Raw genomic sequence first — 23,372 nt, 5'->3', positions numbered from 1 at the left:
CTACCTAATAAAAAGTGATGTTAGTGAGACATTTTTTTTGCTGTCTGACCCATTAAATGGCAGTAAATGCTATTTAACTTTTCAAGATCCAAATTTGTCCCGATGAGTAATTTTCTTTTTAAATATTCTTCCTTCCTTTCTATGAAAGCAATAAGTCATTTGAAACCTTATTAACATGCCCTCCTCTTTCTGTGTTAAGATATTCATTAATTGGGCATTTTGTCAATCTCATCCATTATGTAGCTCCGCCCAAGAAACACTGGCAGCTAAAGTAAAGGAGAAATCGTTACGGGCAGGCAGGAGGCCGGCACATTGTGTTTAAGATGTAATGTTGGGGAGCGGGGTAATTAATGGGGGTGAGAGTGTATAAGTCTATAAAGACAGTGAGCGAGCAGACAACACGCAGAGTGAGGAAATAGGGTAATGACAGGAAGGAGAGATGGAGCAGGACAACGGGGAATCAATATGTAAACCTGTTGTGGTTAATGAGTGAAGGGGAGGGGTCGAGTACAGTCGAGATAAAGATAACAGAAACAAAAAGACAAAGTGCTTATTGAATTACATCGAGGGGCTAGAAGAGCTTGTGCCGTAACGGTTTGACAATAATTGGAAGCAGGAAAGTGTTGTGTGTGTGTGTGTGTGTGTGTGTGCGTGTGCGTGCATGTGCGTGTGTGTGTGCGTGTGCGTGTGCGTGTGTGGAGAGAAGGAATGAGCGGCTTTTGAATCAGACTGAGAAATGAAGCAATCTTCTGGCCGAAGATTGATGGCCTTTGACGACACAGTCTGGCAAGCTTGCAAAGGCCGTGAAATATTTATTAGCCAATAGCAGAAATAATCTGCTCAATGTTCACGGCTTTTCTCTTCTTAATTATCAAGAGCTAGTGGTCAACAACCGGTGTAGATTTTTGATTTGAAGGCTTCATATACCAGTGCAACTTTGACTTAGATTAGCTATAATTGCTGTCAGGAAGAAGAAGAAGAAGAAGAAGAAGAAGAAGAAGAAGAAGAAGAAGTGCTAATTTAGCTCTTGCTGTGTGTGATGTTTAGATAAAACATGGCTGGAAAGCTGTGCAACGACCAGAGAGTCATTCATACGATCCATGTGTTTCTTACTTATAACAATAGTGATGTACAAGGCCCTGAGGAATCGTTACCATGGGGGGAGGAAACATGTTTAACAAGCAGATTGTTTTGGCTTGACAAACTCAGGACGTTGAAAGATTTATCACTTTTTGCTGCATAATTATTCACTTTTGAAAGAAGTTCAATGGTTCGCAACCATTGTAATAAAACCGCAGCCGTCCTTTTGCTCCTGTTTGAGTTTCTAAATCAGCCTCACCTCATCCATGAAGACTTATTCAAGATCTGATTGTTTTCTCCTTTACTCTTTATCTAGAAACCACCCATACGTCCCCCCCCCCCCCCCCCCCCCCCCCCCCCCCCACCCCTCTCTCTCTCTCTCCCTCCCTCGTCCTCCTCTTCAACATCTGCCTGACAACAACAACCCAGTCTCTCTCTCTCTCTCTCTCTCTCTCTCTCTCTCTAGCTCTAGCTCTAGCTCTTTCTCTCAACCCTTCACCTCATCTTTCTTTCAATAAAACTAGTAGCAGTACTAGTGATAATAGCATTGGTGAGAATTGAATGGGCTCGTGTTCGTGAGCAAAAAGGGTGCAGAAGATCAGGGATTGTGGATGATGAGCTGACATACAACAAGAACAGGTGCTGATGGCCTTTCAGGTGTCACCTGGTCTACGGCAAGTCGAATATTTCATACATGGCAGACAGTGACTTGGCAAATGACTTGTTCTGTCAAAATAACTTCGATGAATTCTTGGCACAAAGAAAACACAATAATGAAATTCATAATTAACTTTGGGTTTTGCGATGCTTAAGCACTGATTCAAAGATATCTCATTGCTCTTTAAGTGCCAACATTTGTTATTGGGGGGGAAATGACTGCCTCATTTTTCATTAGTTGCTCTGTGTGTTTTATTGCATGTTATGTCTGGGATGGTGACTACGTCAGTTTTAGCCTCTCATGAGAATAAGCAGCCTCATTTCTCCTATGATGTACCTCATTGAGTCCCATATACTGAGCGTGAAGCCAGCCATACTGTGTAAGTGCTGCCCCCTTATGCACTTCTCCAGAAATACAACAAAATAACTCATTTGAATATTGTGGGGGGGAAAGTGATTAATGAGTCTGAACATTGTGGTTAGGCTCTGTTCTGCTGTTTAATCAACAGTAATGAGTCAAAACGGTCTATAAAATTTCTCAGCTCTTTTTTTCCCCTGTCAACTAAATTGATAGTTGCTTCACCGTGACTGATTAGATGGATTATTTAATATTGTGTGAAATAAAGTTCAGAGTTGGTTTGTCTCCCTTCATTATTCTCCTATGTCTGTGTTCAGGTATGCAGGGAATACCAGCGAGGTAACTGTACACGTGGAGAGAACGACTGTCGCTTCGCCCACCCATCAGATAGCACCATGATTGACACCAATGACAACACAGTCACTGTTTGTATGGACTACATTAAAGGCCGCTGTTCAAGAGAAAAATGCAAGTACTTCCACCCTCCAGCTCACCTGCAGGCCAAAATTAAAGCCGCCCAACATCAAGTCAACCAGGCAGCCGCTGCAGCAGCCATGGTAGGTAGTGGTACACGTCTGTGGAACCTATGAGAACTTATCTATGGAGCATCGATTGAAAAAGTTGTGCATGCTAAAATGAACACCAACATATCGCAACATTTACCAAAAAACCACGTTTAAAAAAATTTTTTTTTTTGTTCATCTAAAAAAAAAATTTTAACATTAAATCAAAAGAGAAAAGCCATTCTCAATGAGATTTTATCATATTTTGGTACTTCTGGTGAATTTGCATATTAGCTAAATATTTAGTTTCACTCGTGACATTTAGAGTTAACATTTAACATTTGTATTTAATATTTAAGATTTACATTTAGCATTTAGATTTAGTTTCAACATTTATATTAAAATGTAATATTTAGATTTAATATTTAACATTTAAATTTAACAATTAACAGTTAGATTTACCATTTAATATTTCCATTGAACATTTAGATTTAGATTCAACATTTAGCATTTAGATGTATCATGTACATTTGAATGTAATATTTAAATATAGATTTAATTTAAACATTTAGATTCCACATGTAACATTTACATTTAGCATTTTGATTTAACATTTAGCATTTAATATAAAACATTTAGATTTAACGTTGACATTATGTTTTATCACGAAAAGGTAAATATCACAAATTTTACAAATATTGCTGTAAATGTGGTCAAACGAAAAAACAAAAACCAAAAAACAAAAAAAAATCACATACATTCTTTTAAACATGGTTTGTTGCTAAATGTTAAAATAAAATAGGTTAATGACGTTTGATGTTACAGAAATGTATCAATCAATTCTCGTTATCAGCAATTTTTTCGTATATGGAAGCATTTATCTGAAACGTTCATCGCTTTTGTTGTCTTCAAGTGTGACTCAGTAGGATAAGAAGCACTACAGAGCAACACAGTCAATATGTGCTTTATTAGCAGCAGGCTGCAGTGATCATGCAAGTATGTGACTGAGCCTCTCGCTGCCTCCTCTTGTTTATTCCCGTTTGGCTGCTCTTTTGTTAGTTTTATTGTTCACAGTCTAAAGCTTTATTTTCTTAGCGAAGAGAGCATTGTGTATAATAGTGTTCACTTTGATAGTGTGTTGCTCAGTAGATGACAGTGGCAAAGGATGACAATATTGACGACTTGGATTATTTCAATTACCTAACTTAACCCTCCTAATATCCTCAAATATTACTCATAACTTATTTTACCCTTGGGGTCAATCTGACCCCAGGGATATTTGCCTCTGGAAAATGATTTTCAGAAAATTGTTGACCAAGTTTTTGTGTCAGGCACTTTGTTTATTTGTTTAATACATAAATAAGCCCTTGATTATTAAACTTTCACCTGTTCTCTAGCGCCACCACGAGGACTAACTTTCATATAAGAATTATTTTATCTTGAATAGTTTTCATCCAAATCTTCTCAAATTTACTGACAACATTAATGACCACAAGAATATATATATATATATATAACTCTGCACCTAGGAGGGTTCAAACTGACCCCAAGGATGGGCTTAAAAGATCTCCAGAATTTTTAATGAGTTTTAATGACATCAACTGTATTGAACTGAGAGATCATGCTAATGTTAGCTCAGGATGAAATATAGCCTCATCACAGTCAATATAAAAGTGATGCACTTGAAAAAAAAGCCATTATATAATTTGATATACTGTACCGGTAAAAAAAAAAGTTTTTAACACCATTAATTTAAGGATGAATTGAAAGAGCATCCTGTCATAAACCTTTTCCAGTGAACATAAGATCATTAATGTGCATGCTAGTCTTGTAGCCTTGTTACCGTTGTATACTGCATTTCAATGATTTGGTTTTTTGTTTGTTTGTTTGTTTGTTATTTTTGTTTGTATTTTTTTCTCACCAACCCACACTGCACTGCTGTATCCATGATGCACCTGCGCTTGCTGGTTTGTGTTAATGCGCTTGAACCCCATTGGCCCATTGCCATCATGTGCTCGCTACCTGCTAATTAAGACTCACTGGCCTGTCAAATCACTGAAGCGACCCATCGACGCAACTTTTGACCTGGTACTATGACCTTTCACCTTTTAGCTTGGCATGTAGCTGTGGTGTGATAGATAAAGCTAAAATTTAAAAATTTAAAAAAATATGTTTATTTTTCTTCACTGAGGAAGCACTGATAGGTGATTAACTGACCTATATACACTCTTAACCCAAATTCCTTGACTTTACTCACAAAGTGAGTGGAAGCCCGTTGCCCTTTATACCATTTTAGTTTTTACACATGCTGAAACTAAACATGTTTAGTTGTACTAACATTGAAACCTCAAGCTTAGTATTTATATTAGTAGTGTATACTCATTCATTACTCAACATTTAATTATTTTCCCCTCATTTAATTATCTTTTTCTTCAACAAGATATTAAGTAGTTCAAATAAATTGGATGTAAATAAATAATAAATAAATACAGAGTTCAGATACATGAAAAAGTTGCTAAACTTATTTAAAAACTAATGTGACATTTGTCATATGAAGTCAGTTCATCACCTGCAGTCCCTCTTTGGTGAAAGCATGAGAACATGCATGAAAAACTTCCCTAGTTGTGTAGTATTCTATAGTGTCTTTGCATGAATATGTTGTTTTCTGCAGTGCATGTGTAACTGTTAAAGAGGTGTCGACCCCTATAGAGTCTAAACATGGCTTGTTGTTGTGTAATGTTTTCATTTAGCTGGCACAGCTAGCAGCTTTGTTTTACTTCCGTTTGTCACAAAGAATGCATTATCAATCAAACTGATTATCTGAAAATTACATGCACTGTCATAGTCATTTTAGTACAATATTCTACATTACATAATTGATATGAGTCATTTTTAAGTCAGTTACACTAGCTTTTTCTGATTCTGAAAGACGTAATGTAGCTAATATTTGTAACCTAATGATTTTCTTCATTCCTCTGTCCCAAATGTCATCACTACTGTCAATCCTGTGATTTCCCTCCTTCCCTACCATCCCCTGTATTTTGTTGCTGTCCCTTCATCAGGGGCTCTCCACTGTATTGCCATCTTTACCAAAGAGACCTGCACTTGAAAAAGCCAACGGTGCCACCACTATGTTCAATGCTGGTGTATTCCAATACCAACAGGCCCTGGCCAACATGCAGTTTCAACAGCAGGCTGCCTTTATACCATCAGGTAAGCCCTGAGTAATCGCATAAATGGTAGTTAATCACAGATATGACGTAATTAAAAGTGTAACTGTAATTTAAAAATCTGATGCTGTTGTAATCATAATTGAATTTTAATTGAGTTCATATAATTGACTTTGTAATTATAATTGACATAAAAATGTGATTTTAAAAAACCCATCAATTACAATTTAAACGCAAAACTGGGGAACAATGTTATATGGCTTACACATACGTAGTTATTAAAATATGTTTCAAAAAAAGTGAAATGGAGTTTTATACAGACAGAAAAAAGGCTCAGACGTCCACAACAAAAACTAAATTGGATGATAAATAATATATTTTAGTGTATTTTACAGCTGATATAAGACATGGGTCAAAACCGACCCGTTATCATAAGAGATGCTAACAGAAAGCTAACACAAGAAAAAGGATATGTTTTATAAGGTTATTTATTAATGGCTCAGTAATTGTGATGAACTAAATTTGAACTTTTGTAGTTGGAAAAATGCCGTTCATTGTAATCGTAATTGATTTGTAATTGAACATGGATAATTGAAGATGGAATTGTAATTGATAAATGTACAGTATATGAACCCGAACCTGCCCTGAGTACATGTTTGAGGAAGTCGTTCATATTAATGTCACAATTACTTATTAAATCTCACCTATTATAACTGATTTTATTTTTTTATTTAAAATATTTTTTGTTGTTGTTTTTTTTTTTTTAATTTATTTTATTTTATTTATTTTTTTTATTGCAATGAAATGCTTGCATGGTGTTAATTGCATTTCTATGTGTAGCATGACTTTGGGTTTGGAAGTGGGAGAAACAATACATTTAAGAGATTTGTGCCATTTTACACTGTGCCCTACATTCTCAACTGACATCCCCAGAATAGTCTGTCTGTGATTCCCTCCTGTGAGAAATTCAAGTGCCTGCATCCCATATGTCTCCCACTGGTGGACTGACAGGTCAATCCAAGAAACGCTGAGAAATCAGGTCAATCAAATGTTCCCTTGAGAAAAGAGCCACTTTAACTTTCTTCAAACAGCGGCACACATCATATATGGAAAAAAACCTACAAACATACCTTGATTAACTGTTGCTGTATGTTTGCAATCTACTGCACCGTAAACCCAAACGTTCACAGTAAGTAAATAGTATTTATAATTCAAAGTTACAGAAAAAGTTCTACGAACTTAATTATGTCAAGTTGGAGTAACATGTTCTTCATTTCTGAGTTACTTTAATATTTTTTGAGTGAATGGAACTTTATTTGATTTTAAGTAAGCATAACTTAAAAACACAACTTCAGTACAATTTAATATAATGAAGTAATGACATGCTAAGAATGGTAACGTCCTGTTATTTCTGTTATTCAAAAATAAGCTTAATTCATATGGCACTTTAATTGAACTGTTATCAAAAAAGTACAAGTAGCCAGACATTCAACCTTTTAAGTTCTGTGGCTGTGTAATTAAACCACTCAGATGAAACTTGACAATTTTCTTTGGCACACTTGACAATCTTTCTTGGCGATCTGGAGTGAATATTTAAAAATCAAAAAGGAGAAGGTTAAAGGCTGCTTTTGATTAGGGTTTGAATCTTTCAGGGGAACTGAATGATTAAGCAGAAAAATGTTTTTTCACTTAAAATTTTGGGAACACTTTACTTAGTTTTAAACATAACGGCTGGCGTTACGCTGTCGTTATTATGACATGACACCTGTCATTATCATAAATAAGGTGTCATGAAGGCTATCAATAAGTGTTGTTTCTTACCCTAACCCAAACTCTTATCAACCCTACCCAACCCCTAACCCTACTCAACCCAAACCCTAACCAAAGTTAACCCTAATTAACCCTACCAAACCCTAACCTTATCTAACCTTAACCCTAATTAACCCTACCCAACCCCTAACCAACCCCAAACCCTACTCAACCCTAACCCTAACCAAAGTTAACCCTAATTAACCCTACCAAACCCTATCCTTATCTAACTTTAACCCAAATTAACCCTACCCAACCTCTAACCCTAACCCTAACCAAAGTTAACCCTAATTAACCCTACCCAACCCCTAACCCTACCCAACTCCTAACCAACCCCAAACCCTACTCAACCCTAACCCTAACCAAAGTTAACCCTAATTAACCCTACCAAACCCTAACCTTATCTAACCTTAACCCTAATTAACCCTACCCAACCCCTAACCCTAACCAACCCCTAACCAGACTCAACCCTAACCCTATCCAACCTAACCCTAATTAACCCTACCCAACCTCTGACCCTAACCCTAACCAAAGTTAACCCTAATTAACCCTACCCAACCCTAACCTTATCTAACCTTAACCCTAATTAACCCGACTCAACCCTAACCCTATCCAACCTTAACCCTAATTAACCCTACCGAACCCCTAACCCTAACCCTACCCAACCCCTAACCTTACCCAACCCTAACCCTAACCCTACCCAACCCTATCTTAGCCCACTAGATTCCTCCACTTAACCCAAAAAATGCCAAAACATTTTTACCTCAATCAAGAGGGTAATATTTTCACTGACCTTTATTTGTTTGTTTGTCTGTGAGCAGGAGGATTACGTTAAAAGTACTTTAGGGGTTGTGAAAAAATTATAATCAAAGATACACCTTATGGACGATTACATTGAATTTTGGAGGGGATTCGGATCAGTATAGTGATTCTGGATGAGCTTAAAATAAAAAAAAAATCAATCATCAATAGAGAATATTAAAAATGTTATATCTCGGCTCGTAACCGACCAATCCTTATAAAATGTGACTCAGTTATGTCATGTTGGTTCCTCAATAAGCTCACAGAGTTTCATTTGGATCGGATCTGGATTACACATTTCATAATGTTTTTTTAAAAAAATAGGGAAGTCCATACGTTTGGACCAACTGTATCATTATTAATGGGGATACAAATTTAGGCAAAACTTTACTTAAAGTTTTATATAAAAGACTGACGTTATGCTTTCATTAGCAATGAATAAGGTGTCATTAAGTGTAATTCGCTAAATTATGACACCTGGTGCTATGTTGGCATTTTTCAGGTTCGGTGGAGGAATCTAGTGGAGTTAGGGTTAGGGTAACAACGGGCTAGGGTTAGGGTTAGGGTAACGAACGACACTTAAAGAGTAACTAAACCCCTGCTTTCTCCTGACCTGCCACTAGGAGGAACATTTTAAAAAATGCCTTGATAATGGGCGGAACTTCTGGAGCAGTTAAGACATGCCCAGTCTGTCCTATAAAATCTCCATTGAACAATCTATGCTATGCTAACTAGCTACTCATTACTCAATATACCTCTCTATTCACTCTTCTCTCAATCCAACCTATTAATTGTAGAGCCCACAGGTGCTAGTTTTTATAAAAGGGGCGGGGCTAACCGTGCTTTTTTATGACGCAAAATGGTCCCAAAATGTCACATGATCTTGTTCTCAGCCAATAGTGAGTGCTGTTGTTATGGATATTTTTTTCTTGCTCTGTTTGATGTGTGGCTACATTAGCGTATAGATTATATATTTAGAAACAGGCACTGAGACTGGGCAGGGTAACACATTTGAGGCACAGTTTGACTATAATCATAATACATTGATTAATGTCTATCTTTATAACTCCTATAATGAGTTTTCTTGATTTCTCCCTCCATACACTCCACTTCCAATTGCACTGCATGATGGGCAGGCTCGATTTTGTGCATGACACCTGCAACAAGTGTTGGTAGGTGCCAGCTTTCCTTACTGATTTTGTCTGAGGCCATGTTTTAGTCTCTCACTGTCATTCAGCTCACTTGTAATTGTAATGTGAGCACATTCGCTCTTTTTTTTTTTTTTTTTTTTTTTTTTTTTTTTAGTTTATGTGACATTTAGTCAAAATGACAAACGCGATGTTGTTGTTTTTTTTTACTGTGATGGGTAAGCTGTGTGGGTGATGACATTTTGCAAGTTTTGAATATCAATTTAATTGTTGAATTGAATTAAATATGTTGCTCTTCAACACAGTCTTCGTTCAAAATATCTTGGAGATGTGAACTGAAGCTTGCTCTGTTTGTCATATAATGCTTGTTGCAGTTAATGCTCCCCACCTGCTTTCTTTTATGTTCACTTTGAACACACTTACCTCATTTTATAGTCTTATTTTACAGATTAGGAAACTTTATCATGTAAAGCTTTTATGCTCGTTTATTAATGAGTTTGCAACAATGCATTTTATCGAGCCTTTTGTTCTCTGCTATCTGCTTTTTTGTTAGATTTTTTTTGGAGGTGTACGCATTAAAAAGGCTGCTTGTGTCTGCTCCTATTCAACTTATTGTGTGATCTTTCCCATTAAGTACCCATGATGCATGGTGCCACTGTGTCTGCAGCCACCACATCTGCCACAAGTGTTCCCTTTGCAACAGCAACAGCCAATCAGGTTTGCACCTTTTCTGTCGCCATTCTCTTTCCTTTATGGATTTTTCAATGCACTTTTATTATATGGAATGCATGAAACCTGCACAATCTTTGTCTCCAATCTGTGAAAGTTACTCTGAATATCCCATTGTGTACGTTTCCTAATGGTTGTTTATTATCTGATTTAGAGCACAGATTTATTTTTATTTTTTTTTCTTCTTCTCTGGTTTAAGTTCAACACACTGTGTGTTTCTCTCTTTTATTTGTATTTTCCATCTCAATCAGATTCCAATCATATCTGCAGACCATCTGACTACACACAAGTATGTGACCCAGATGTAGGAGTCTCACTCAGAACAGTATGTACTGCATCCAGTCCAGCACCATTACACAACACATAAACACCCACAACCCATTTAGATTGTGACCCAGTGGTGCTGTACGACATTTAACAATCATTATTTTAATGGAGGATAGAGTTTGTTACACAACTATGTAGCCTTTAGTTTTGTTTTCTTTTAGCTATGTTTTAAGAAGAGATGCACAATGTTGGATTTTTGTCCGAAATCCGATATGCCAATATTTTACAATATCTGATTTTGATAGAGATTTATCGGTTAATTTACCGGCGGAATTTCTGATATTGAATTTTAAAGCCAATATAAATGAATAACTGGCCGATAATATTGTGCATCACTAGTTTTAAGCATACATTAGTTATGTCTTAAGCACACATTTATATCACGGACAATTGTTTGTTACTTTATCAAGAAGAAAAGTTACTCTGGAGTCACAAGAGCTTTAAAGATTTGGCTTAAAACTCACCTTTTCAACAAAATGCATTTCTAAAACAATAAGTGGTAAATGGACTAGATTTATATAGCGCTTTATCACCACACTGAAGCAGTCTCAAAGCGCTTTACATATCAGCTCATTCACCCAATCACTCTCACATTCACACACCAGTTGGACAGGACTGCCATGCAAGGCGCTAGTCGACCACTGGGAGCAACTTAGGGTTCAGTGTCTTGCCCAAGGACACTTCGACACATAGTCAGGTACTGGGATCGAACCCCCAACCTCTCGATCAGAAGACAACCCTCTACCACCTGAGCCACGGTCGCCCTAAACGCCCATAAACGAAAAGTCAAATCCAGTCTCATTATTTCAAGCTTTTTGTTGAGGTGCTTTAAAACCTGTAACACAAATATAAGCTACATTTAATTATTGTGTTATCCTGCGACTGCTTAGATTTGTCAAAAAAAAAGTTATTATTAGTTTGTTGGTTTTAATAAAGAATGGTTTCTGTAGTCGAGGGATTTTAAAACCTCACACGATAACAGCTAATCTGCTTAAAGGTTGATTTACTGATTTCTTTATTTCCTGGAGGATATTTCGCACATACGCACGCACGCACACACAAAAAACTAGATGAGGAAAGATCCTATTTCATGAAAGTGGCATTACATAATTTACCACTAAGATTTTTCTTAAACCTGTTTTAAGTAATCCTATTACTCATTCAGCAGAACTTTAATCTGAAACCAATGAGTTTGTTAGAGTTATTTCAGAGTCTCTGTGTCACAATTTTTCGTGTTAATGATGTAATTTTCATTTTTATGTCTATCTTCACATAACACTGATTATGTTTTAGGGATAGTGATGAAGTAAGGGCATCCTCTCTTTTATTCTTTTATCTCTTTCAAGTGTTTTGATATGAACAACATCTTTCAATTGTACATGGCAACAGTTACAAATTGAACGTGGGATGTTTTTTTTTTTTTTTTTCCAAGTTCAGATCCACCCACTTTTAATTTGAAAAATAATTATGTTTAAAGATATATATATTTTTAGCAATTATTATTTTCACGGGTTAGGGTTTCATGCGACCCCATTTAAATTCCATGCGACCTTATATGGGGTCACGACCCTGCTTTAAACAGACACTTACCTACAAACGGCGCATTGTTTATCTTTGGTAAAGCCAGATATTTACATACTTGTTTTAGTCAAAAAAGATGGTGATAAAATGTGTTCAGGGACTAAAAATATTATTGCTACTAATAATATTATACAGCTTATTCTTGCAGGCAGGAGTAGTGTTCATAAACTAGTCCACTTTAATCCAGAACTCAAAGAATAAAAAAGACTAAACCAAGGAACAAAACCTAACTTCACATGAAGAGGTAAAGACTAGAAGTGCAGAGTATTGATAGAAGTAGAAGTACTGTTACTTGACTGAAATTGTACTCAAGTAAAAGCACAAGTAAGTCATATGAAATATTCACGTACAAGTTAAAAGTTGCTCAATTACATAGTACTCAAATTAAAAGTTACTCGTTACTTCCACCCCCCACGTTTATTGTTGGTAATAAATCTTGCCACGGTTCCCTTGCATACAGTAAACATTTTATGTCTAAACTTAAAAATGAAGAGAACAAATCTTGCACAATTGGAACTTAATTTATTTTCCACAAAGGCATCTGTATAAATTAAAAGGATTGTCAAAATGAACAATCATTTTTTAAATAAAATAACTGTCTGGTCATTTCATTTTTTTTGCAGTTTCACAATGTCCGTTGATCATTTAAAATAATAATAATAATAATAATAATAATAATAATAATAATAATAATAATAATAATAATAATAATAACAATTTCATCAGTAATGTTTTGGTGTAGAAATGTAACTAATTACTTTACTTAAGTATAAGTAAAATTACTGATCTCGAAACATACTCAAAAAAGAACAAGTGCCCATAAAATCAACTCAATTACAGGAACGTGAGTACTTTTAATCTGTTACTTTCATCTGTGGTGAATTCGCTGCAGCAGAAAATGACCAAGCAAACATTCTGTCTCCAAACACTGAGGGAGGCTGATCAGGCAACGCAGCACACCTGAGTGCCAAACAGGAGGGAGGCTAATCACTTACATCACAAACACACTAACGGAAATGGGAGTGAAGACAAAAGCAGGAACACCTGAGTGGTATTCCATAAAGGAGGGTTAACAAACTCTGAGTCTATCCATAAACTCTGGGTCAACATACCCCACGATGGGAAACTCTGGGTATCTGATTCCATTACAGCTGGTATGAAGTGGGTCAATCAACCCTCAGTATGTAAACCTTGGGTTACTTTCGTGCACGCGCGTGATTAAAAAGCCATCATCAATGGATCACAGATTACTCGAACTGCCATGACAACCAAATGGAAAATAGTGATTTATTCATCCTAATGGGTGAAATAAGCCGGTGTTTGAGGAATATGAGCCTGTTCTAAAGGTGCGTTCAGTCTTCAGTGACTATAGTGGCTTAAATCACCCGTAGTTAGTCACACTTTTTGGCCACTTCATCACTTTGTTTCTTCAGTGACATGACGAGCGGTGAATAATATGAATAAAGTGTGTCTGAGGAGACGTGGCAGCAGCATAGGATGGCTGCATAGAGAGCCCTCCTATTACACTGGATATAAAGAGAGCGACAGCCACTTGATATTGAATCAATTATATTGTTTTTTTAATGGCAAGGCAAGGCAAATTTATTTATATAGCGCATTTCATACTCAAGGCAACTCAATGTGCTTTACATGATAAAACATTCAATTGTTTAAAATCAATAAGAACATTTAAATCAATAAGAACATTTAAAATCATCAGTAAAATCAATTAAAATCATCAGTAAAATCATCATTACATCAACAACATGACAAAAAATCTCTCTCTCAATCATATGCAGTAGAGAAAAAAAGTGCCTTTAACTTTGATTTAAAAATGTTCACATTGGATGCTGACTTCAGCTCCGCTGGCAGTTTGTTCCACTTCTTTGCAGCATAACAACTAAAAGCAGCATCACCATGTTTACTGTGAACTCTGGGCTCCACTATCTGATCTGTGTCCATAGATCTGAGAGACCTGCTGCAACAATATTAATGTAATATTGTTGCCAAAGTCATCTCAACGTCCTAAAAAATGTCATACAGAAAACACTGAAGCCGGACATGAACCCGCGATCCATCACTTCCAAACGTAGCGTCACAATTCACTGTGCCATCATACCTTCAAAGATGCATGATCTACAGATTTAACTGTATAACAATATAAATCAACGATCAGGCCTTAAAGGTGGATTTATTTAAATTGTCATCTCCTCCTCTATATTATCCACAAGTTTGTATTCAGAGAACTTTACTACAGACGTCAGTAGATATTTTAATGCAGATCAACCTCTCAGTGTCTTTCACTTAATAATCTACATCTACAATGTTATAAAGAAAACTACCGTTTGCACAAAAAAACCTCAAAAAACGTGAAACACAACATTAGTAATGATGTGAGCACGTCTGTGGTGTGTGATGTTACTAATGTGTTTCAGAGAAGAGTGTTAAGGTTCATTAAAGTGCTCAGAAATGGTGTTCAGGTGGGCGGAGCCAGGTAGAAACCCAGGGTTTCTTTGATAAACCCTGCCAGCGACCAGGTTTAGTTCACGGACAATGTTGCCAGGGTAACATACTCAGAGAAGAACATACCTCGCGTTTAGGAATGGGATACTCAGAGTTTGAACATAACCCGCATAATGGAATACTCCTCTGAAAGCACAGAGAAACACAAGTTCACAAAGATCAAAACATCAACCACAAACCTAAAAGCTACTCAGATATAAATACATTATTAACTAAAAGAGGAACCCACACAGGGCTTAAAAACACACATATTCAAGGATCCTGATTATTGTGTTGTATCTGATTTCCTGTATCATGTGACTGTTTTGACAGAGCGAACAGGAACGCGCTGGTTTTGAATCTACCTTCAAGCCTGTAACTTCCTGAATGAAGCGGAAATACCAAAACCAAACTGTTTTGGTATTAACCTGCATGTTAACATTGGAAGCAAGCTTTGTTCAAAGGGTTTCATGCATACTGTTCTAAACCAAATGGGGAAAAAAAACAACCATAATTTCATCAAAGACTGCCTTTTGTTTCATGGAGGCAACTCACCTTTATTCACCAGACACACTTTGAATGTTGAAGAAAGATGTGTGAACCAGTACTCAGAAATGACAACTGGATGAGAATGTGTTCTTTGACCGAGAACCATGATATATGTTGTTCATCTATTGATTGGTTGCTGGTCATTGGCCTGTGATGTGTTCATTTGTTTACACAAAGGTCTACCTTGGATTTCAGTTGAAGTAAAAAATACTTGCATTCTGACTGAATAACATATGCATGAATTATGTTGGGGTTTTTTTTTGTGTTTTCTATATGGTGGGAGGAGATATGTACATGCACTCAATGACAAACTAGCAACTGAATGTCTGTGAGGTGTCTTTTAAACCTTTGTAGCCTATCTTTCTATCTCTTAAGCACGTGTCACACGACTTTACAAGAATCCCTGTATTGTGCTATTCATCTCTCCATACATGAATGGTTTTTAAACAGTATTACAAACGTGTGAAACTCAACTTTTCCCTTTAATACTCGTTTTCTCTCTTGGGCAGCATGTGATGTCCATCGTTGTGACCTGTCATCACTAATAAATAGATCACCTATCTGACAATACTTTCAATAATATACTCAGATGTCCTAAAGGAATAGCTTTTGGTGACATGAAGTTGTTTGAGACATTATGGATTTGTTATTTCATTTTTGATCATTAAGTCTAATCTTTATGTTGAGTTTGGTAGAGTTTTTGTGGGTCAGTCACTAAAACACAAAGTTGATGAATTTATGAAAAGCAATGAGTGATCAGTTCTTGTTCAGTCCGTACGATAAACGATAAATGTGAGTGAGTTGTATGAGCTGACCTGTTTATTTTGTCCGTATACACATACTTTAAACCTTGGTGTCAAAATAGAAAAAGCATATTGTATATATGGTCGCTGACTTATTTAAAAGGTATTTGTTGAATCAGCCAAAGTCTTCTTATTTCACTGTGTATAGGGTTTTTAAAATGAGTGTTTTGTTTTCTTCAGGCATAATTTAAAGTGTTGGATAGTGCAGGGAACGTGGCCGGATCATTCATATGATTGTAATACTCATCCTAAGCCTTAGAATGTGTGGTCAGCACAATGCAACACGCCATTTTTTTAATCCATCCAGATGCCTAATCAATACTATATATTAACACACAGAGCGCCATAGGGATTGTCACATTTTGGCGAGTGTTTGATCAACCTTCGATGTGTCTCCCTCTCCCTCCACTGTCTTTAACAATGTGTGTTATTATTATTTAGTTTGAATTCCTTTTTAGACTAGTTCTGAATTTTGGTTTTAGATATAATATTTATATTTCTTCCTATAATGAAAAGAAGGTACACTGTGCGTTTGTGTGTTTTTCATGCAGTTCCCTTAAAATTCCAAGCTATGTTAATTTAGAATATGATTGTAAACTCAATATGTTCTGTGTGATGCAGAATACTGAACTGTATACATGTTGTTCATTTGTCTAGTCTCTTTGTCTCTGTGAGCAGAGATGTTTTTATATTAAGAGTATCTAACAGCGATAAATTATTAGAGCAGAGAGGCTAAGTTGTCACTGTGGCAACCTTTAGCCGATTACTGAGTAATATTTTATTGATTGTAAGGTTTGTAACTAGTCATGTAAGGAAAAAAAACTATTATTAAAAAATTCTAGTTCTTAGATGTTTAGAGTAAATATGTTATTTTCTACTGTATCCATTTAAAAAAAAAAAAAAAAAAAAAAAGTGACTATTGTTTAAATATTTTTATTCTCCCTGGAAATTAGGCCATGTGGGAAAACTAGCTCCATATTTGCTCACGGTGTCAGAAGAAAGTGGTGCGTGAGGTACTGAGGTTTGCACTCTCACCTTAGCCAATGGCAAACAATAAAGATGACATGCGAGTATCTGAAGATGATGGAGAGGGGATTGATGTTGACTTTTTTGCACTTCTGTACATAGACAAAACAAAAAGAGAGAATCATGTATATTGAGATCTTATTTTGAATAATAAAAGATAAAGTTGTCAATAGTGACGAAAATTTTTCTAGGATTACAAAAAATTATGAAAATATAATAAAAGGCTCGACAAAATTGCTTGCATTTAAAGGGAACTGAGTTCTCGCTCTTATACCCCCTTCAGAAAAAGGCCTAATGTTCTTCTTTTATTGTCAGCAGCTTGCATTTTGCCAGGTAAACCGTCTGGTGGAGGCATCCACGAACCTCCAGTATGTGAAGGCCTGACTGCGTTGGTTTTGTCCTCTGACCTGCATATTACCACCAACCCCATCAGTCTTTGAGACCAGTGCACATTTGTTGTTGTGTCCTGACTTTAGCTGGAGGCAAACAAAAAAAGTTCAACGTCTATTGGACCTCAGGAAAACTAAAGAAAAAACCTCGTTGATCATTTTCTTTATTTATATTATCATTTATCTGACATTAAATGGGTTTGTATAACACCTTAATCAATGACAAAAAAAACTGATATGTATCAAATTGGTGAGTTGAACTTATATTCTGAATAACCCTGATTAGATTTAATGGAATGTCTATTAACATTACCAAAGGAAAGGCTTCCTCTTTATTATGAAAACACTATTAACTTATTTAATACTTAAAATATATTATTTAATTAATATGATTATTCTTTTTTACATTTGATTCTGGCAAATCAATTTAAATTTGCTAAACCCTACCCAATTATTCACTAATCAATAGTAATGTAACACAAAACATAATATAACAGCTTACACAATGTCCTACACAGAGAAACTCAGTTTATTTATTTATTTTTATTTTTTTATTTTTTCCAGCAAACATATATTTGAATCACTTATTAGAAAATAAAACAACATTAAAATTTGATAATTTTAAGCACCTGTCGTATACTAGGCTACTGTACAATACATTGAACGTGAATAATCCACTGCCAGTATTAATGTACAGGAAGTTATTTTTTCATATGAATGGGTGAAAATGCCTATAGCTTAAGTGGTTAGTTGAGAAAATGTGCCCCAAACCCCACAAATCTATCCAGATATTAGCACAACATAATCAACTGTTATAACGTAGATAAAACAAATTTAATGCTGTTTAACACGAATTGTACTTAATATAAAGAGTGCCTTGCAAAGACTAGCATTGTTGATGATGGTTTTCAGTCTAATTCATTTGTCTGATCACATTTAACGCGGACTGGCAGTGGGTAAAGGCTTTAAAACTCAGGTTGTTGTTTATTTCCTCTTGGACCTGGCCGCTCGATGAAATTGTTGTTGTAGTTTTGCCTCCAGCTAACGCTGTAACGGAGGCCACGATGCTGTCTGGCAGGTCTGTGTGTCATAGCCAACCTCCCAGGCCTGAGCCATCACAACATGTCCCGTCATTGTACTCACAGAGGAATGCATGTAAACGAGAACACATGTCTGTTATTCAAATTCACAACACAATAATATCCAATAAGAAATCATTAAAAAAAAAAAATATGTATTTACAGCATACAATATTCTCTCTGTGTAATGTAATGAAGTATATTTAATGAAAAATATATATAAAAATACAAAAGTGGTTGATATATATTTTAAAAAAAAATGCCAATATACATAAAAATTCACCACTTAGAACAACATGCAACACAAAAACAAACACCATAGCTTTGAGTGTGTTCTTTATGTTCCCCGTCCTATGCCATGTTTCTAGCAGATGAAACAGATTAGAGAGAATTGAAGATCCACATCAGTTTAAGTTAAAAAAAATAAGTCTTCAGGTTAAGTTGGAACTTTTCTATTTTCTCACTATCCTCTTCCATCTTCTACAAGCATGCGTTGCTTGCCGGTAAACTGAACTTGTTTTTGTTCTTTGTTTGATTTCTATGCTTGCAGTGCTATGATGTACTCTGTCTCCTGCTGCCGTTTGTTTCTACTTGTTTTACTCTTGCAGGCCCAATGAAAAGGATGCTTCATGTATGAAAGCTGACTGCATTGATTGCAAAAGTCTAAAGCCATAAAATACAAAGTTATTAGAATGAGAAATGAGAGAAGACTGGGAATGATGAATTAGTGGGAAACGGTGCACAGTGATGCTGATAGGAATGTGTTTGCTTTGATTGTGTTAGCGACAGCATCATGCAAATAATTCAAAGCCATGAAAGGTAGTTAATATTACTTGTTGTGCTGTGCCAACTTTGATGAATGTGTTCAGTAAAAGGAAACTTATGTTACACATCTTTTCATAGGGCCTGTACTGCTATATTTGTTTATTGCTGTTATGAAGAAAAAAAAGAAAAAATGAATAAAAATTGACACATGAACTGAAGTAATAAAATGTGTGTTTGTGATTAATTACATTTTGAATAGTAACGTGGTTGGGTGGCACTAGTGTTGTGCTCTAGACCAGGTGTTCTCAACCTTGGGGTCAGGACCTCCATTTGGGGCCCCTGGGAGGGGGTTGCCAGATATTTTCAAGAAAAATGAAATATTTTTGAACAATTTTTGCTTATTTTTAGACTTTTTCTGAGACTACACCAAATTTGCCTTATTTTAACATATTTTCATCACTTTTTCTTGCTCATTTTAATGCATTTTTTGCTACATTACTCCCATTTCTTCCACTTCGTTATTCAATTTCAATATTCTTTCTGCACATTTTTTCTACTTACAAAACATTTTCAGCACTTGTAAACCCTTTCCACCACTTTTCCACCTAATGTCACATATGTTGACCCATTATTGTCACTTTTAACCTTATTTTCACCATATTCCATGCTTATTTTTGCCATCTTAATCACATTCACCATTTGTCATATACCCATTATTTGCCAGTTTAAAGTAATTGTTCCTACTTTTTAAATAACATTACCGCCTCCCCTCCTTTTTTGACCACTCTAATTTGCAACTTTTAACTCATTTAATTTCTGATTAAAACAAGGATATTTAAGATTAAAGCTGCTATCTGGAGTTTCTGAGAAATGTCTTTATGTCCCGCCCTCAACAGCTCCACTTCCTCCCCCTGCCTCTGCCATTCTACCAGAAGCCACGCCTAAACAATGTCTCATCGGGTCACATTGATATAGGTCTATGGTTCAGGTAAGAGCCAAAATCATATTTACCTGTTTGCTGTTGTGACGCGTGGCCTTATTTCCATGAACAGTTCAGCATTCACTTTGATTGACAGTCTCAAAAACATGAAATCAAAGCCTATTGGCTGGACACATTTGGCGATCGTTTAATTTGGATAGGAGTCTATAAGACAAAGGAGGGACTCATATATAATAATGTATATGAATGACCACCAGCAGTAGACCATAGTAAAAGACTAGTTAGGAATTTTTTTTTTTTGCATTTCAAAAGAATCATACATAAACATAGATTTCTCAGAAACTCCAGATATCAGCTTTAATATATTATAGCACAAATAATACTTAACTTCCTGTACAACAGTGGATCATTTTGCTGACTTTACGGATGGACCCCAAAAATCTCTCCCCTTCATTCCCCCTTATAAATGGCCCTGTTTCCACATGACCATTCTACAATGATCATGTCTGTGTTCAACCACCTTCAGGTACAGTGGGGGTCCCCGGTTTCTGGAACCTTTATTTTGGGGGTTGCGGGGTGAAAAGGTGAAGAACCACTGCTATAGACCACAGTATCCGAGACCAAAATGCACTGAGACCATAAACCAGGTCATAAAAATCAATTTTAAAAACCATGACAAGGTTGAACACTCAAAGAACTTTCTCTTTTGAGTTTTAGTTTCTTTTAAATGACAGAAAATAAAAAGTCTGCAACTCAAAACAAAAAACAAAAAAAATGTTTTAAAATGGTTTAAATAAGTTTTTGGGGAAAAAAGAAACTCTTGTATGTAATAAAAAGCCACTGATAAGTCCAGAATTATTTTTTTTAAATTTTAAAACATGATTTATTCATTTTTTTTGTAAGTAAGTGTTTACAGGTACTGTCTCTCTGACAAGAAATAAGATAATTGGTCCAACTTTTTGTTGTTTTCTGACACACAAGGCAAACCAATAGATTTTCAAGAAGGAAGAACAACCAGTGAGATAATTGGAAATTTTAACATGAATCAATCCGAAACAGTCCAACTGTAAATAACATCAAATGGCTTTGCTGAACAAGTTTAGTAACAAAATGCAAAAATAACAAAAACATCAAACTCACCATCTTTCATCACCACAATCCTTTCTTTCCCGCATGTGTGCAGAGGTGTGTGTCACTTAGTCACAACTCTGGGAAGGTTGCAGTTATCACGGGGTGGGTTATCACATCAATTGACGATATTTATAATTTTACTAAGTTCTCCTCCTTATTATCACATTAATAAAGCTGAAGAATAGGAGAAATCAGTGCTAGTCTCAACAGGTCTTGACGGAAAATCCAGAGACCGAGACAAGGCCGAGTAAAAATGCTTTTGAGTCCAAGACAACTGAGACCAAAAGACCTTTAAAATGTAGTCTTGAGTACTACAACACTAGACAGCACTGTAAAACGGCAAATTTGGTTTACCAAGCTAATTATCTGTTAAATGAAAGATGTTTGAATCCAGGTTCCTGCTTTTGAAGTAGATTATAAAGAAATATCACCTTCCTTAGACTGTTGGGGATGTTAAGTTAAAAAAAAAATGTGTAAACAGTGTCAAGGTAAAAAAAACATTATAATAAAAAAGACTCTGAAAGGCTGAAAGGAGAAAAAAAAAAATTTAAGTAAAGACGTGCCAACCAAATGTATACATCTATTCAATACAGGTCTTTAAATGTGACAATATTTGAATAGTACAATTACTTGGAAGTCAAGGTTTTACATTTGAGTTTCGGATGAGAACACATTGTAATTCTAACCCCCTTAAACAAACCAAAATGTCCTTTTTTCCTCAGAACATTTAACATGATTGACTTGGTGGTGGTTGTATTTCTCCATATTACCACTAGATGGCAGTATTTGTTTGATTTTCTAAAGAGTGGTACATATTGGGTTTTCAAATTGCATATGGAGGTGAGCCACAAAGAATGTTGATTCTTTAGGTTCTCTATGATTCGTACCTTTCGTATTTTAAACCTTGACCTTTAAGCAGAGTGATGGAAAAAAAGGGAGAGGCGACCGGAGAGGTGTTAATCAATAGCAAATAATTCATTGGGACTTTGATCCAAATGGTGATAATTATAGCTACAAAGGTGCGTGCCTAACAGTTGCCAACAGTTCTAGCAGGAAAGTGCTAGTTAGTATGCTCAATGAACTGCTTCCTTTTGCTCGCTTTTCTGGATTTGAATAACTTACTGAAACAAGTATGTGAAATGTCAGTAAAGCTAAAAGTTGACCTCTTTTTAATCAGTATTGTGTTTTCAAACTTTGTCTTCCTCCCTTTTGCTTATGCTCCATCACATGGTGATATCTCTCTCCATCTCTCTCTCTCTCTCTTTCTGTTGCATATTAATTTCTTCCGCTCTGTCACATTCCCTCCATATTTTTCTCCCTTCAAGCATTTGTCCCTTCATTTTCTCTCATGTCTGTATATCCTCTCCATTCAGCAATCTCCAAGCTTTCAGTCCACGGGCGTATCACGTGGAGGCCTAATGAACCACTGCAGATCTAATAATGGCAATTTATTCTGTCGCCTGTCTCACAAAGCATGATGTAGAGAGCCTCATGTCGACGAAGCATCAAGAATCTCAATTACCAGCTGCAACAAGCAGTTTTTCAACCAATACACAACACTTAAAGCTGCTAAGATGGCAAAGGAATGTATGATTTTAGCTGTCACTTTAACCGTAACCCAAGTGGTTGAATAAATAAATAAGTCGCTAGGACTCTGCCTGATTGCACTATAAATACCATTTTGTCATTTTTTTTTCTCAAGGGCAAATGAGCGTTACAATAGAAACCCAAAAGTGCTATGTTTGAGCCAAAAGACAAAGACAAAAAAAAAAAAAATTACTTCTGCTCAATTAACAATGAGATACATTGATGTGAATTTGTCAATGTATGCTGTTTTTCAACAGCACCCTTAATTACTGCTTTGACTCCTTTATAATGCTAATTACGGAACAAAGGTAAGAAGAGGAAGCTGTGTGGAACCATGGGGGGAAAGCATGATGAGCAGGAAAGAAAAAAGACACACACAAAAAAAACATAGAATAAAAGACAGAAACCTTGAATTACCACCAATCTTCCTCTGACACC

At 35.9% G+C, this 23,372-nt stretch overlaps 1 protein-coding gene across 8 annotated transcripts in view; it reads left to right on the top strand.

Moving 5' to 3' along the window:
- Positions 1-18,777, top strand: part of LOC114474075 (muscleblind-like protein 1) — a 72,688-nt gene extending 53,911 nt beyond the window's left edge. For 2 of the 8 annotated variants that reach the window (XM_028464050.1, XM_028464049.1), the window contains exons 5-11: positions 2,413-2,652; positions 4,633-4,686; positions 5,661-5,811; positions 9,515-9,550; positions 10,161-10,243; positions 10,507-10,580; positions 14,999-18,777. In XM_028464050.1, coding sequence (XP_028319851.1) covers positions 2,413-2,652; positions 4,633-4,686; positions 5,661-5,811; positions 9,515-9,550; positions 10,161-10,243; positions 10,507-10,563 — 621 coding nt within the window. In that variant the 3' untranslated portion in view covers positions 10,564-10,580; positions 14,999-18,777. Of the gene's footprint in view, positions 1-2,412; positions 2,653-4,632; positions 4,687-5,660; positions 5,823-9,514; positions 9,551-10,160; positions 10,244-10,506; positions 10,581-14,998 lie in introns of those variants that run through there. The other 6 variants (XM_028464051.1, XM_028464055.1, XM_028464054.1 and 3 more) reach the window with 6 other exon arrangements.
- Positions 18,778-23,372: the final 4,595 nt, after the last annotated feature.

This window comes from Gouania willdenowi, chromosome 13 (assembly GCF_900634775.1).
Source record: "Gouania willdenowi chromosome 13, fGouWil2.1, whole genome shotgun sequence".
NCBI lineage: Eukaryota > Metazoa > Chordata > Actinopteri > Blenniiformes > Gobiesocidae > Gouania > Gouania willdenowi.
This window is presented reverse-complemented; position numbering and strand designations above follow the sequence as displayed.